Source organism: Oncorhynchus mykiss, chromosome 13 (assembly GCF_013265735.2).
Source record: "Oncorhynchus mykiss isolate Arlee chromosome 13, USDA_OmykA_1.1, whole genome shotgun sequence".
Classification (NCBI taxonomy): Eukaryota; Metazoa; Chordata; class Actinopteri; order Salmoniformes; family Salmonidae; genus Oncorhynchus; species Oncorhynchus mykiss.
This window is the reverse complement of record NC_048577.1, coordinates 5,331,345-5,345,942: the sequence shown is the minus strand read 5'-3', so window position 1 is coordinate 5,345,942 and position 14,598 is coordinate 5,331,345. Positions and strand designations below refer to the sequence as shown.

The following is a 14,598-nucleotide window of genomic DNA, read 5'->3' as shown; positions in this document are numbered from 1 at the left end:
TAGTGGTCAACGCCTGGCTCCTCTCCAGTCTGAGCCGTTCCTCGTCCCTGAGTAGAGACACCAGCTGGCGGGCCTTCTCCCTCACGTTGCCCCCCTGGTCCCGGCCATCCCGGTCCATGTACTGGAAGTCCCGCAGCGTCTACACGGAGACATGATGATGAGGATTTAATATTACATTCATTCCTTTGCATTATATCATATACACATAATGATTTACATATTTTCATTAAAAACTTTATTTTGATAAAATTATTCATACTATTTCATCCGTCCACAAGATAATAGTCCCGACACAAATCTAGGGTTGCTATCCAAGCCGGCTGGACATTCGTTATATCGGTTCGGTAGCCAGTCCTTTTTGTTCTGTACTTATGGATGCGACCCAATAGTTGGTTCTATGAGCCATGAAGGCGTTTACCTGGCTGACAACGGTCTGGTCCCTTACTGGCTAGCTAGCCAACTACGGCTAACTTACAGTCACGTCGAACAGTGCAGCCAGAATAAAAGCAAAGTAGCTGCATTTGTTTAAGCTGCTTTCTAGTGACAATTATTTGGATACATCCATAACAATGAGCTAATCAAGGATTCTTTGACCGTCCCCATAGGAGAACACTTTTTAGTTCCAGGTAGAACCCTTTTTAGTTCCAGGTAGAACCCTTTTTAGTTCCATGTAGAACCCTCTGTGGAAAGGGTTTTGCATGGAACACAAAAGGGTTCTACCTGAAACTAAAAAGGGCTCTTCAAAGGGTTCTCCTCAGGGGACGGTCGAATAACCCTTTAAGGTTCTCGATAGCACCTTTATTTCTCTGAGAGGAGAGCAGGAGTCCACTGCAGCATTTATATTATTTTGTGCCAGAACACCCTCCCCACCGTACCCCAGTTTCCCCCACCCACCTGTATGGTGAATGCGTTCTCGCTGCCATTTTGTGCCAGAACACCCTCCCCACCGTACCCCAGTTTCCCCCACCCACCTGTATGGTGAATGCGTTCTCGCTGCCATTTTGTGCCAGAACACCCTCCCCACCGTACCCCAGTTTCCCCCACCCACCTGTATGGTGAATGCGTTCTCGCTGCCATTTTGTGCCAGAACACCCTCCCCACCGTACCCCAGTTTCCCTCACCCACCTGTATGGTGAATGAGTTCTCGCTGCCATTTTGTGCCAGAACACCCTCCCCACCGTACCCCAGTTTCCCCCACCCACCTGTATGGTGAATGCGTTCTCGCTGCCATTTTGTGCCAGAACACCCTCCCCACCGTACCCCAGTTTCCCTCATCCACCTGTATGGTGAATGCGTTCTCGCTGCCATTTTGTGCCAGAACACCCCCCCCCCCCCCACCGTACCCCAGTTTCCCTCACCCACCTGTATGGTGAATGCGTTCTCGCTGCCATTTTGTGCCAGAACACCCTCCCCACCGTACCCCAGTTTCCCCCACCCACCTGTATGGTGAATGAGTTCTCGCTGCCATTTTGTGCCAGAACACCCTCCCCACCGTACCCCAGTTTCCCCCACCTACCTGTATGGTGAATGAGTTCTCGCTGCCATTTTGTGCCAGAACACCCTCCCCACCGTACCCCAGTTTCCCTCACCCACCTGTATGGTGAATGCGTTCTCGCTGCCATTTTGTGCCAGAACACCCTCCCCACCGTACCCCAGTTTCCCCCACCCACCTGTATGGTGAATGCGTTCTCGCTGCCATTTTGTGCCAGAACACCCTCCCCACCGTACCCCAGTTTCCCTCACCCACCTGTATGGTGAATGCGTTCTCGCTGCCATTTTGTGCCAGAACACCCTCCTCACCGTACCCCAGTTTCCCTCACCCACCTGTATGGTGAATGCGTTCTCGCTGCCATTTTGTGCCAGAACACCCTCCTCACCGTACCCCAGTTTCCCTCACCCACCTGTATGGTGAATGAGTTCTCGCTGCCATTTTGTGCCAGAACACCCTCCCCACCGTACCCCAGTTTCCCCCACCCACCTGTATGGTGAATGCGTTCTCGCGGCACTGCTGAGCCACTCTCTCTGAGCCGGTCTTGATCAAGTAGTCGAGCAGCGTCAGGGCCTAGTCATATAATAGAACTTTATTTCTACTGCACATTTCATACAGACACCACAACTCAAGATGCTGTACATACTAAACTAACATTTAAACTTAAATATATATCTAGATAAGAGATAATAAAAGCTGCATAGAATGATAAAAATGAGTACCAACTCACAGGAATAGGATAATAAAACAAGACCCAAAATAGACTGATTTAAAGCTGGAAAATTTTACTATTCCAAATTCACATTCTCAATGAAAGCAAGTCTCAGAAGCAGTAGATCTGCTCTATGTGCGCTATTTCTACGCTTCCCCTCTTAAGTCATTTTTTTGTGTGTGCATATTTTACTTTGGGTTTTGTACAGCAGCTTCAAACAGTTGAAAGGACAATATTTTTTTGGTTCTGGAAAATCTAATTCACAGCAGTTTAGATGGTACACGGGTTCTCTATACAATGGCTGCTTGTTTTGTCACTTACACTATTAGGATTTTAGCAACCAGGAAATGGTGTCTATTTAAAGGTGTTCACCTTGTAGATGTAAATGGTGTCTATTTAAAGGTGTTCACCTTGTAGATGTAAATGGTGTCTCTTTAAAAGGTGTTCACCTTGTAGATGTAAATGGTGTCTCTTTAAAGGTGTTCACCTTGTAGATGTAAATGGTGTCTCTTTAAAAGGTGTTCACCTTGTAGATGTAAATGGTGTCTCTTTAAAGGTGTTCACCTTGTAGATGTAAATGGTGTCTATTTAAAGGTGTTCACCTTGTAGATGTAAATGGTGTCTCTTTAAAAGGTGTTCACCTTGTAGATGTAAATGGTGTCTATTTAAAGGTGTTCACCTTGTAGATGTAAATGGTGTCTATTTAAAGGTGTTCACCTTGTAGATGTAAATGGTGTCTATTTAAAGGTGTTCACCTTGTAGATGTAAATGGTGCCTATTTAAAGGTGTTCACCTTGTAGATGTAAATGGTGTCTCTTTAAAAGGTGTTCACCTTGTAGATGTAAATGGTGCCTCTTTAAAAGGTGTTCACCTTGTAGATGTAAATGGTGTCTCTTTAAAAGGTGTTCACCTTGTAGATGTAAATGGTGTCTCTTTAAAGGTGTTCACCTTGTAGATGTAAATGGTGTCTATTTAAAAGGTGTTCACCTTGTAGATGTAAATGGTGTCTATTTAAAGGTGTTCACCTTGTAGATGTAAATGGTGTCTCTTTAAAGGTGTTCACCTTGTAGATGTAAATGGTGTCTATTTAAAGGTGTTCACCTTGTAGATGTAAATGGTGTCTATTTAAAGGTGTTCACCTTGTAGATGTAAATGGTGTCTATTTAAAGGTGTTTACCTTGTAGATGTAAATGGTGCCTCTTTAAAAGGTGTTCACCTTGTAGCTGTAAATGGTGTCTATTTAAAGGTGTTCACCTTGTAGATGTAAATGGTGTTTATTTAAAGGTGTTGACCTTGTAGATGTAAATGGTGTCTATTTAAAGGTGTTCACCTTGTAGATGTAAATGGTGCCTCTTTAAAGGTGTTCACCTTGTAGATGTAAATGGTGTCTCTTTAAAAGGTGTTCACCTTGTAGATGGTGTCTATTTAAAGGTGTTCACCTTGTAGATGTAAATGGTGTCTATTTAAAGGTGTTCACCTTGTAGATGTAAATGGTGTCTATTTAAAGGTGTTCACCTTGTAGATGTAAATGGTGTCTCTTTAAAAGGTGTTCACCTTGTAGATGTAAATGGTGTCTCTTTAAAGGTGTTCACCTTGTAGATGTAAATGGTGTCTATTTAAAGGTGTTCACCTTGTAGATGTAAATGGTGTCTATTTAAAGGTGTTCACCTTGTAGATGTAAATGGTGTCTATTTAAAGGTGTTCACCTTGTAGATGTAAATGGTGTCTATTTAAAGGTGTTCACCTTGTAGACGTGTCTCCAGTTCTTCCCGTGGTCGTTGAGGCGTTTCCAGACCATGCCCATGACCTCAGCAAACGCCACCACGTTAAAGGTGAGGTCAGCGATCTCTGACATCAGCGAGGAGGAGGGGCCCCACGGGTCGTTGGACGTCGCCTCGCGCACCTGGTTGAGGGAGGGAGGGGTATTGGAATGAGAGAATGTAGTATCACACACCAGGTTTAGAAGAGGGGGTACAATTTCTGGTAACATTTGACCTATAATGATGGGCTGCCTTCTCAACGCCCCAGTGTAGCAGGTGTGAAAGGTCGGGGCTACCAATAGTGTAGAAAGGCTTTGTAAGTAGTCAATAAATCATTAATGAACATGCATCAATTCATAGCTGAGTACGGGACCATCAAACTGAATAGCAAGCTACCTGACATTACATTACACCACAGTGTTACCTGACATTACACCACAGTGCTACCTGACATTACATTACACCACAGTGCTACCTGACATTACAGTACACCACAGTGCTACCTGACATTACATTACACCACAGTGCTACCTGACAATACATTACACCACAGTGTTACCTGACATTACATTACACCACAGTGCTACCTGACATGGCACCACAGTGCTACCGGACATTACATTACACCACAGTGTTACCTGACATTACATTACACCACAGTGCTACCTGACATTACATTACACCACAGTGTTACCTGACATTACATTACACCACAGTGTTACCTGACATTACACCACAGTGTTACCGGACATTACATTACACCACAGTGTTACCTGACATTACACCACAGTGCTACCGGACATTACATTACACCACAGTGTTACCTGACATTACATTACACCACAGTGTTACCTGACATTACACCACAGTGTTACCGGACATTACATTACACCACAGTGTTACCTGACATAACATTACACCACAGTGCTACCTGACATTACACCACAGTGCTACCGGACATTACATTACACCACAGTGCTACCTGACATTACACCACAGTGTTACCTGACATTACATTACACCACAGTGCTACCTGACATTACACCACAGTGTTACCTGACATTACATTACACCACAGTGCTACCTGACATTACACCACAGTGTTACCTGACATTACATTACACCACAGTGTTACCTGACATTACATTACACCACAGCGTTACCTGACATTACATTACACCACAGCGCTACCTGACATTACATTACACCACAGTGCTACCTGACATTACACCACAGTGTTACCTGACATTACATTACACCACAGTGCTACCTGACATTACACCACAGTGTTACCTGACATTACATTACACCACAGTGTTACCTGACATTACATTACACCACAGCGTTACCTGACATTACATTACACCACAGCGCTACCTGACATTACATTACACCACAGCGCTACCTGACATTACATTACACCACAGTGCTACCTGACATTACACCACAGTGTTACCTGATGTTACATTACACCACAGTGTTACCTGACATTACATTACACCACAGTGTTACCTGACGTTACATTACACCACAGTGTTACCTGACATGACACCAGTGTTACCTGACATGACACCACAGTGCTACCTGACATTACATGACACCACAGTGCTACCTGACATTACATTACACCACAGTGTTACCTGACATTACATTACACCACAGTGTTACCTGACGTTACATTACACCACAGTGCTACCTGACATTACACCACAGTGCTACCTGACATTACACCACAGTGTTACCTGACATGACACCACAGTGCTACCGGACATTACATTACACCACAGCGCTACCTGACATTACATTACACCACAGCGCTACCTGACATTACATTACACCACAGCGCTACCTGACATTACATTACACCACAGCGCTACCTGACATTACATTACACCACAGCGCTACCTGACATTACATTACACCACAGCGCTACCTGACATTACATTACACCACAGCGCTACCTGACATTACATTACACCACAGCGCTACCTGACATTACACCACAGTGTTACCTGACATTACATTACACCACAGCGCTACCTGACATTACACCACAGTGTTACCTGACATTACATTACACCACAGCGCTACCTGACATTACATTACACCACAGCGCTACCTGACATTACACCACAGTGCTACCTGACATTACATTACACCACAGCGCTACCTGACATTACACCACAGTGCTACCTGACATTACATTACACCACAGCGTTACCTGACATTACACCACAGTGTTACCTGACATTACACCACAGTGCTACCTGACATTACATTACACCACAGTGTTACCTGACATTACACCACAGTGCTACCTGACATTACATGACACCACAACGTTACCTGACATTACATTACACCACAGTGTTACCTGACATTACACCACAGTGTTACCTAAATAATCCAGCCGGGGCCCACAGGTGTGAACACACCAGGCAAACACAACTTTCTACAACACACAGAAGGAAAGAATAAAATATAGTAGAGTTAGTTACAGTCACCTTGATCTCTGCCTCAGAGTAGTTGTGAACGATATTCTTCACCTGGCGACGCAACGCTGAGGTCGTCATGGTGACTCGTGTTGGGGGGGGGGGCGTTAGGGGTGTAAGGTCAATGTCAATGTTAGAGGGGGTGGGGTAAGGGGGTTGGGATGAAAGGGAGGAGGAGGGAGGTAGTTGAGGCGGTAGTCTCCGCTCTTAAGAGAGGGGGTCAGAGGCACCACTAGAAGAGAGAGAGAGAGGGGGATAGGGAGGGAGAGAAGGAGAAAGGAGAGAAAGACAAAAGAAACAGAGCGATAGTCAGACAATTAAACTCTAAAATAACAATTAAAATGTGTTAATACAAGTCAATCATCATCAACTCAACTGCTCCTTAGTTAATTAGCTAATTATCCAGTAATATGACTACTAAACACTTCAACTGTTAAATAGCTAGTTACCATATTCCCCATATAGTGAACCCTATTCCCCATATAGTGAACCCTATTCCCCATATAGTGAACCCTATTCCATATATAGTGAATCATATTCCTCATATAGTGAACCCCATTCCTCATATAGTGAACCCTATTCCCCATATAGTGAACCCTATTCCCCATATATTGAACCATATTCCATATATAGTGAACCCTATTCCATATATAGTGAATCATATTCCTCATATAGTGAACCCCATTCCTCATATAGTGAACCCTATTCCCCATATAGTGAACCCCATTCCTCATATAGTGAACCCGATTCCTCATATAGTGAACCCCATTCCTCATATAGTGAACCCTATTCCTCATATAGTGAACCCTATTCCTCATATAGTTCACCATATTCCATATATAGTGAACCCTATTCCATATATAGTGAATCATATTCCATATATAGTGAATCATATTCCATATATAATGAATCATATTCCATATATAATGAATCATATTCCATATATAATGAATCATATTCCATATATAATGAATCATATTCCATATATAGTGAATCATATTCCATATATAATGAATCATATTCCATATATAGTGAACCTGATTCCTCATATAGTGAATCATATTCCCCATATAGTGAACCCTATTCCCTATATAGTGAACCCTATTCCTCATATAGTTCACCATATTCCATATATAGTGAACCCTATTCCATATATAGTGAATCATATTCCATATATAGTGAATCATATTCCATATATAATGAATCATATTCCATATATAATGAATCATATTCCATATATAATGAATCATATTCCATATATAGTGAATCATATTCCATATATAATGAATCATATTCCATATATAATGAATCATATTCCATATATAGTGAATCATATTCCATATATAATGAATCATATTCCATATATAGTGAACCTGATTCCTCATATAGTGAATCATATTCCCCATATAGTGAACCCTATTCCCTATATAGTTCACCCTATTCCTCATATAGTTCACCATATTCCATATATAGTGAACCCTATTCCATATATAGTGAATCATATTCCATATATAATGAATCATATTCCATATATAATGAATCATATTCCATATATAATGAATCATATTCCATATATAATGAATCATATTCCATATAGAGTGAATCATATTCCATATATAATGAATCATATTCCATATATAGTGAACCCTATTCCATATATAGTGAACCATATTCCATATATAGTGAATCATATTCCATATATAATGAATCATATTCCATATATAATGAATCATATTCCATATATAGTGAACCATATTCCACATATAGTGAACCATATTCCATTTAGTGCACTACTCATAACAAGAGCCCTACAGGCCCTGGTCTAATGTAGTGTCCTTTAATGTGAACAGGGTGCCATTTGGGACGAATCCTGAAGAGACTAGATTGATTTATTGTCCTGTGGCCAATGCTGAATTTGTTGCCTTGCAGCCTGCAGACCAAATCAGTTTCCTGCAACAAATTCAGACTGAACCATTAGATACTAACCTAACCACTGATCTAGGACCAGATTACACTCCCATAATCATAACCTGAACCATTAGATACTAACCTAAACACTGATCTAGGACCAGATTACACTCCCATAATCATAACCTGAACCATTAGATACTAAACTAACCACTGATCTAGGACCAGATTACACTTCCCATTAGAGGGAAAACACACAACTGACCTTAGATCAGGGTGTAGGAGACTGAACCATATTCCACTTGTTAACAGGAAGTAGGTCATAAAAAGTGGCACTATTGATGTGTCTGGTAGAGCTTGGTCTTATCCAGGCCAAAACACACACACACCCTCTCACACACAGGACACACACACACACCCTCTCACGCACAGGACACACACACACCCTCTCACTCACAGGACACACACACACCCTCTCACGCACAGGACACACACACACCCTCTCACGCACAGGACACACACACTGTAACCCACTTTCACATCTAAACTCATATATTACCAGAGACATTAGGGACTTCATCTCTTAAGAGCTGTGACTGTATTTCTTTCATGTATCTGGTTCCTGTGTACTTCAGACTGTGTTCACATCACAATTAACCCATTTAAACCAGTGTTTCTTCAACCTGGTTCTGGGGACCCAAACGGAGTGCATTTATATTTTGGCCTCAGCACGACACACTTGATCCCACTAATCACAGGTTTGATCATGAGTTGATGAGTGGAATCAGGTGTGTGAGTGCTATAGGGGCAAAAACTCAAATGTGTTGCCCTTTGGCTGCATTCACACAAGCAGACCAATTAGGATACTTTGTCCAATTATTGTCTCAGTTTGCAAACAGGGTTTTTAGTTAGTTCTCTATTTCAAATGTCCTCCTATAGGACGGCTTGTTCTACAGCCGTCCTCCAATAGGATGTTAGGATGAACAGTCACAGAATGCTTTGTCCTGCAGTAGTGCTGACTTCAGCAATATCACTGAAGAACTGCAATACACACTGAGAGAAAGAGAGAGAGAGAAGAAGAGAGAGAGGGAGGGAAAGGAGAGGAGAGAGAGACTTGAGGACACAGAGAAAATAAAGAATAGAGACATCAGCAGTTCAATCAGTATCACCTTTCTGACAACTCTCTCTCTCTCTCTCTCTCTCTCTCTCTCTCTCTCTCTCTCTCTCTCTCTCTCTCTCTCTCTCTCTCTCTCTCTCTCTCTCTCTCTCTCTCTCTCTCTCTCTCTCTCTCTCTCTCTCTCTCTCTCTCTCTCTCTCTCTCTCTCTCTCTCTCTCTCTCTCTCTCTCTCTCTCTCTCTCTCTCTCTCTCTCTCTCTCTCTCTCTCTCTCTCTCTCTCTCTCTCTCTCTGCTGACACAAACATGACCTCCTTGCCAGTTCTCAATGAAGAAAGAGCGAGAGATGGCGAGATAGAGGAGAGAAAGGAGAGAGAGCGAGCGAGGGGGGGAGAGGAGAGAGAGGGAGAGAGAGGGGAAGAGAGGAGAGAGAGAGGAGAGGAGAGAGAGGAGAGGAGAGAGAGGAGAGATGGGAGGGAGAGAGGAGAGATGGGAGATGGGAGGGAGGAGAGAAACTTGAGGAGAAAATAAAGAATGGAGATATCAGCAGTTCAGAGATTTCAGTGAAGGGATGTAAAAGCACTGTTCTTGTTCTACCCTTGAATTCCTCTTTCCCCCCCAGTAACATCAGTCCAATCAACATGGGCTGTCCCCTGTAAGGGTCCTTGTAGCAGACGAGTGACTGAGGATAGAGCCCTCATTGGGTCGTTGAACGTGGAGGAGAACTGCAGCTCGTGGTGCCCACAGCGTGTTTCATCTGTCGTGGAAATTCAGTACTGAGAGAGATTGTTTGAAGAAATGACAATCATCTTTATTTAATATTGATTAATTATTGCTAAAACGAGGCAGGTCGATCCCCCACCCTTGAGTGTTGGACCGAGTAACCTAACCTTTACACAAATGCAGACTATTATATATAGCTGACACTAACAATGCTCAGTCATGGTAGGTTCGGTCCCCCTCATGCAGGCCAAGGAGCATCATAAGCCACTCTGGGTTCATCCTGTCGTTATCTGCACGTGGGTGTTGTCTTAACCCCACCCTGGCTTAGTTTCCCAGATGCAAAGATGATTTAGAGACAACAAGGAATTGTTCTAAACCCCTCCTGGCTCTCTCTATCTCGGTTACACCCACCGCATCTTGTCAATGTAATGCAGTCTTTAACTCATTTGTCAGCTCAAGCCACCTCTAGTGACCATACGCCCAGATTAGCCGCAGGGAACTAGAGTGGAGACCATAAAACACAGCATTAGCAGGACATAAATATCTTACTGTTTGTTCAGTAAATAATTGTTTACTAATTAATATCAAACAAATCAGGTAAGTATGTCGTTTGTCCCACGTCCCCCTGTTTACGGTCAGCTGTGCATGGGAAGAAGAGGAGCAGCTGCCTTTGACAGGTGGGGATGCAAGGCGTGTCTATTCCCAGAAGTGTCACACACCCCTGCTATCCATGCAGCAGCCCCGCTATAGGTTACTAGGCTATTCAATTAAATATACAGTACCAGTCAAATGTTTGGACACACCTGCTCAATCAAGGGTTTTTCTTTCTTTCTTTATTTACTATTTTCTACATTGTAGAATAATAGTGAAGACATCAAAACTATGGAATAACACACATGGAATCATGCAGTAACCAAAAACATTTTAAACAAATCAAAATATATTTTAGATTCTTCAAAGTAGCCACCCTTTGCCTTGATGACAGATTTTCACACTCTTGGCATTCTCTCAACCAGCTTCATGAGGTAGTCACCTGGAATGCATTTCAATTAACAGGTGTGCCTTGTTAAAAGTACATTTGTGTAATTTCTTTCCTTCTTAATGAGTTTGATGCCAGTTGTGTTGTGACAAGGTAGGGGTGGTATACAGAAGACAGCCCTATTTGGTACAAGACCAAGTCCATATTATGGCAAGAACAACTCAAATAAGCAAAAACTAAATGACAGTCTATCGTTACTTTAAGACATGAAAGTGAGTCAATCCGCTAAATTTCAGGGACTTTGAAAGTTTCTTCAAGTGCAGTCGCAAAAACCACCAAGCGCTATGATAAAACTGACTCTCATGAGGACCGCCACAGGAACGGAAGACCCAGAAGTAACTCTGCTGCTGAGGACAAGTTCATTAGAATTACCAGCCTCAGAAGTTGCAGCCCAGATAAATGCTTCAAACTTTAAGTAACAGACACATCTCAACATCAACTGTGCTGAGGAGACTGCATACATCAGGCCTCCGTGGTCTAATTGCTGCAAAGAAATCTGAGGCACATTAAACCGTCATGGCAACCAAAGCATTCTGCAGCGATACACCATCCATTTTTTACATTTATTTAACCATTATTTAAACTAGGCAAGTCAGTTAAAGAACAAATTCTTATTTATAATGACCGCCTACCCCGGCCAAACCCTAACCCAGACTACGCTGGGCCAATTGTGCGTCGCCCTATGGGACTCCCAATCACGGCCGGTTGTGATACAGCCTGGAATAAAACCAGGGTCTGTAGTGACGCCTCTAGCACTGAGATGCAATGCCTTTGACCGATGTGCCACTCAAGAGCCCTATCCGGGTTGCGCTTAGTGGGACTATCATTTGTTTTTAAACTGGACAATGATCCAACAGTGCTCAGGATATGTGGGAACTCCTTCAAGACTGTTGGAAAAGCATTCCAGGTGAAGCTGGTTGAGAGAATGCCAAGAGTGTGCAAAGCTGGGCAAAGGGTGGCTACTTTTTAAAAAAAATCTAAAACATATTTAGATTTGTTTAACACTTTTTTGCTTACTACATGATTCCATATGTGTTATTTCGTAGTTGTGGTTTGTCTTCACTATTATTCTACAATGTAGAAAATAGTAAAAAATAAAGAAAAACCCAAGAATGAGTAGTTGTGTGCATAATGTTTAACTGGTACTGTATATAAACTGAGTCAGGGTCTCAACTTACTCTTGAGAATTAGAAAAAGTACAATTTCTAAATGGTGTTTTTTGTTCATCAGCATTTTTTCTCTTGTTGTCAGCAGTGGTGGGAAAAGGACCCAGTTGTCATACTTGAGTAAAAGTAAAGATACCTTAATAGAAAGTTACTCAAGTAAAAGTGAAAGACAGCCAGTAAAATACTACTTTAGTAAAAATCTAAAAGTATTTGGTTTTAAATATACTTAAGTATCAAAAGTAAAAAAAATACTTAAATTAATTTTGATTAAGCAAAGCAGACGGCACCAATTTCTTGTTTTTAAAATGTACAGACAGCCAGGGCCACTCCCACACTCAGACATTATTTACAGATAGCCAGGGGCCCACTCCAACACTCAGACATTATTTACAGATAGCCAGGGGCCCACTCCCACACTCAGACATTATTTACAGATAGCCAGGGGCCCACTCCAACACTCAGACATTATTTACAGATAGCCAGGGGCCCACTCCAACACTCAGACATTATTTACAGATAGCCAGGGGCCCACTCCCACACTCAGACATTATTTACAGATAGCCAGGGGCCCACTCCAACACTCATACATTATTTTCAGATAGCCAGGGGCCCACTCCAACACTCAGACATTATTTACAGACAGCCAGGGGCACACTCCAACACTCAGACATTATTTACAGACAGCCAGGGGCACACTCCACCACTCAGAGATTATTTACAGATAGCCAGGGGCACACTCCAACACTCAGAGATTATTTACAGATAGCCAGGGGCACACTCGAACACTCAGACATTATTTACAGATAGCCAGGGGCACACTCCACCACTCAGAGATTATTTACAGATAGCCAGGGGCACACTCCAACACTCAGACATTATTTACAAACGATGCATTTGTGTTTAGTGAATCCGCCAAGCCTGAGGCAGTAGGGATGACTACATGTTCTCTTGATAAGTGTGTGAATTTAACTATTTTCCTGTCCTGCTATGCAATCCAAATGTAATGAGTACTTTTTGGTGTCAGGGAAACTGCATGGAAGCTTAAGTACAATATTTTCTTTAGGAATGTAGTGAAGTAAAAAAGTTGTCAAAAATATAAATAATACCCCAAAAAAGAACTTAAAAAACTTTAAAGTATTTTGACTTAAGTACTTTACACCCCTGGTTGTCAGTCCCAATGTTAGATAAAAATGTTTTTGATTGCGAGGTAAGGTAGTCTACCCAGCTATCGAACCCTTGTAATAGGCCTAATCATCACCACATTACCAACCGGGACACAGGGCATGTGCTCAGGGGCCCCTGACCTCCTGGGGGCCCCCGTTGATTTTATTAGTCACTCCCACACTTCTGCCTGCTAGGAGGGGAGGTGCCCCCTGACCAAATCTCGCGTGTGGCCCCCAAAAGGCTAGAGGAAGAACTGACTACTAAACTACCAAAGCACTCATGCAAATATTCTTATGCAACGCGATGTGCTCATCGTCCAATCTGAGCTGTCAAGAAAACATGGCCACACTAACTAACCACAATATACACCCTCAAATAGCCTACAACACACCGCTTTTGTTGCACAAATAAACTGCCAAATACTGTCAGACGAACTAATAGTCTATCGAAATCATCCAAGTTTCGGTAATAAAAAGCTTTGCCTATGTTAAAAAAATCGCAGTAATTTGTATGAGTTTTTATGTCGCGGTAGCCTAAAAACCCAGATGTCCTATGTGTTTAGTTTACCGCATTCTGTCCGTTCCGCTTACCTCTGCCATGATCACCTCCCTCCTCCTACACCAGGAACCATCCTCCTCTCCGCTCTCTCCCTCTCTCTGCAGTGTCGGTATTCCCCCAACAGTACTAAACCACCGGTATCAGCAGCACTGAACCGTAGCACAGAGATGCAGCGAGTAAGGGAGCTACTATCGGTAGGCTGTTCCCGAATGACAGACAAGCAGAATGCCGTGCTTCAGTCCGGTGCGTGGAACGGCAGTGGAATTCCGAAGGGACGTGTGGTCTGTTCCTTTTCGGGTGAAGTTGCAAGACACGAGGAGGGCAGCAACCGTGAAATCCGCATAGGACAACCAACGGCATGGCACACTCACGCGCCCACTCACACACGCACGCATGGCAGGTACTCGTACACACAGCTGAGAGAGGGAGAGCGAGGGGGCGGGATGGGGGTGGATACTGGGTAGTGGGTAGCG

The 14,598-nt window shown here is 42.9% G+C and overlaps 1 protein-coding gene across 1 annotated transcript; it reads right to left on the bottom strand.

Annotated features, from left to right (window-relative positions):
- Nucleotides 1–4: 4 nt before the first annotated feature.
- LOC110487219 (epsin-2) lies at nucleotides 5–14,569 on the bottom strand (the record flags this gene model as incomplete). The annotated part of the gene is made up of 5 exons (XM_036942558.1): nucleotides 14,158–14,569; nucleotides 6,466–6,685; nucleotides 3,946–4,104; nucleotides 1,979–2,062; nucleotides 5–139 (listed from the first exon to the last, which is right to left on the bottom strand). Coding segments are annotated over exons 2-5 (447 nt in total), but the record flags the coding sequence as incomplete, so codon positions are not given.
- Nucleotides 14,570–14,598: the final 29 nt, after the last annotated feature.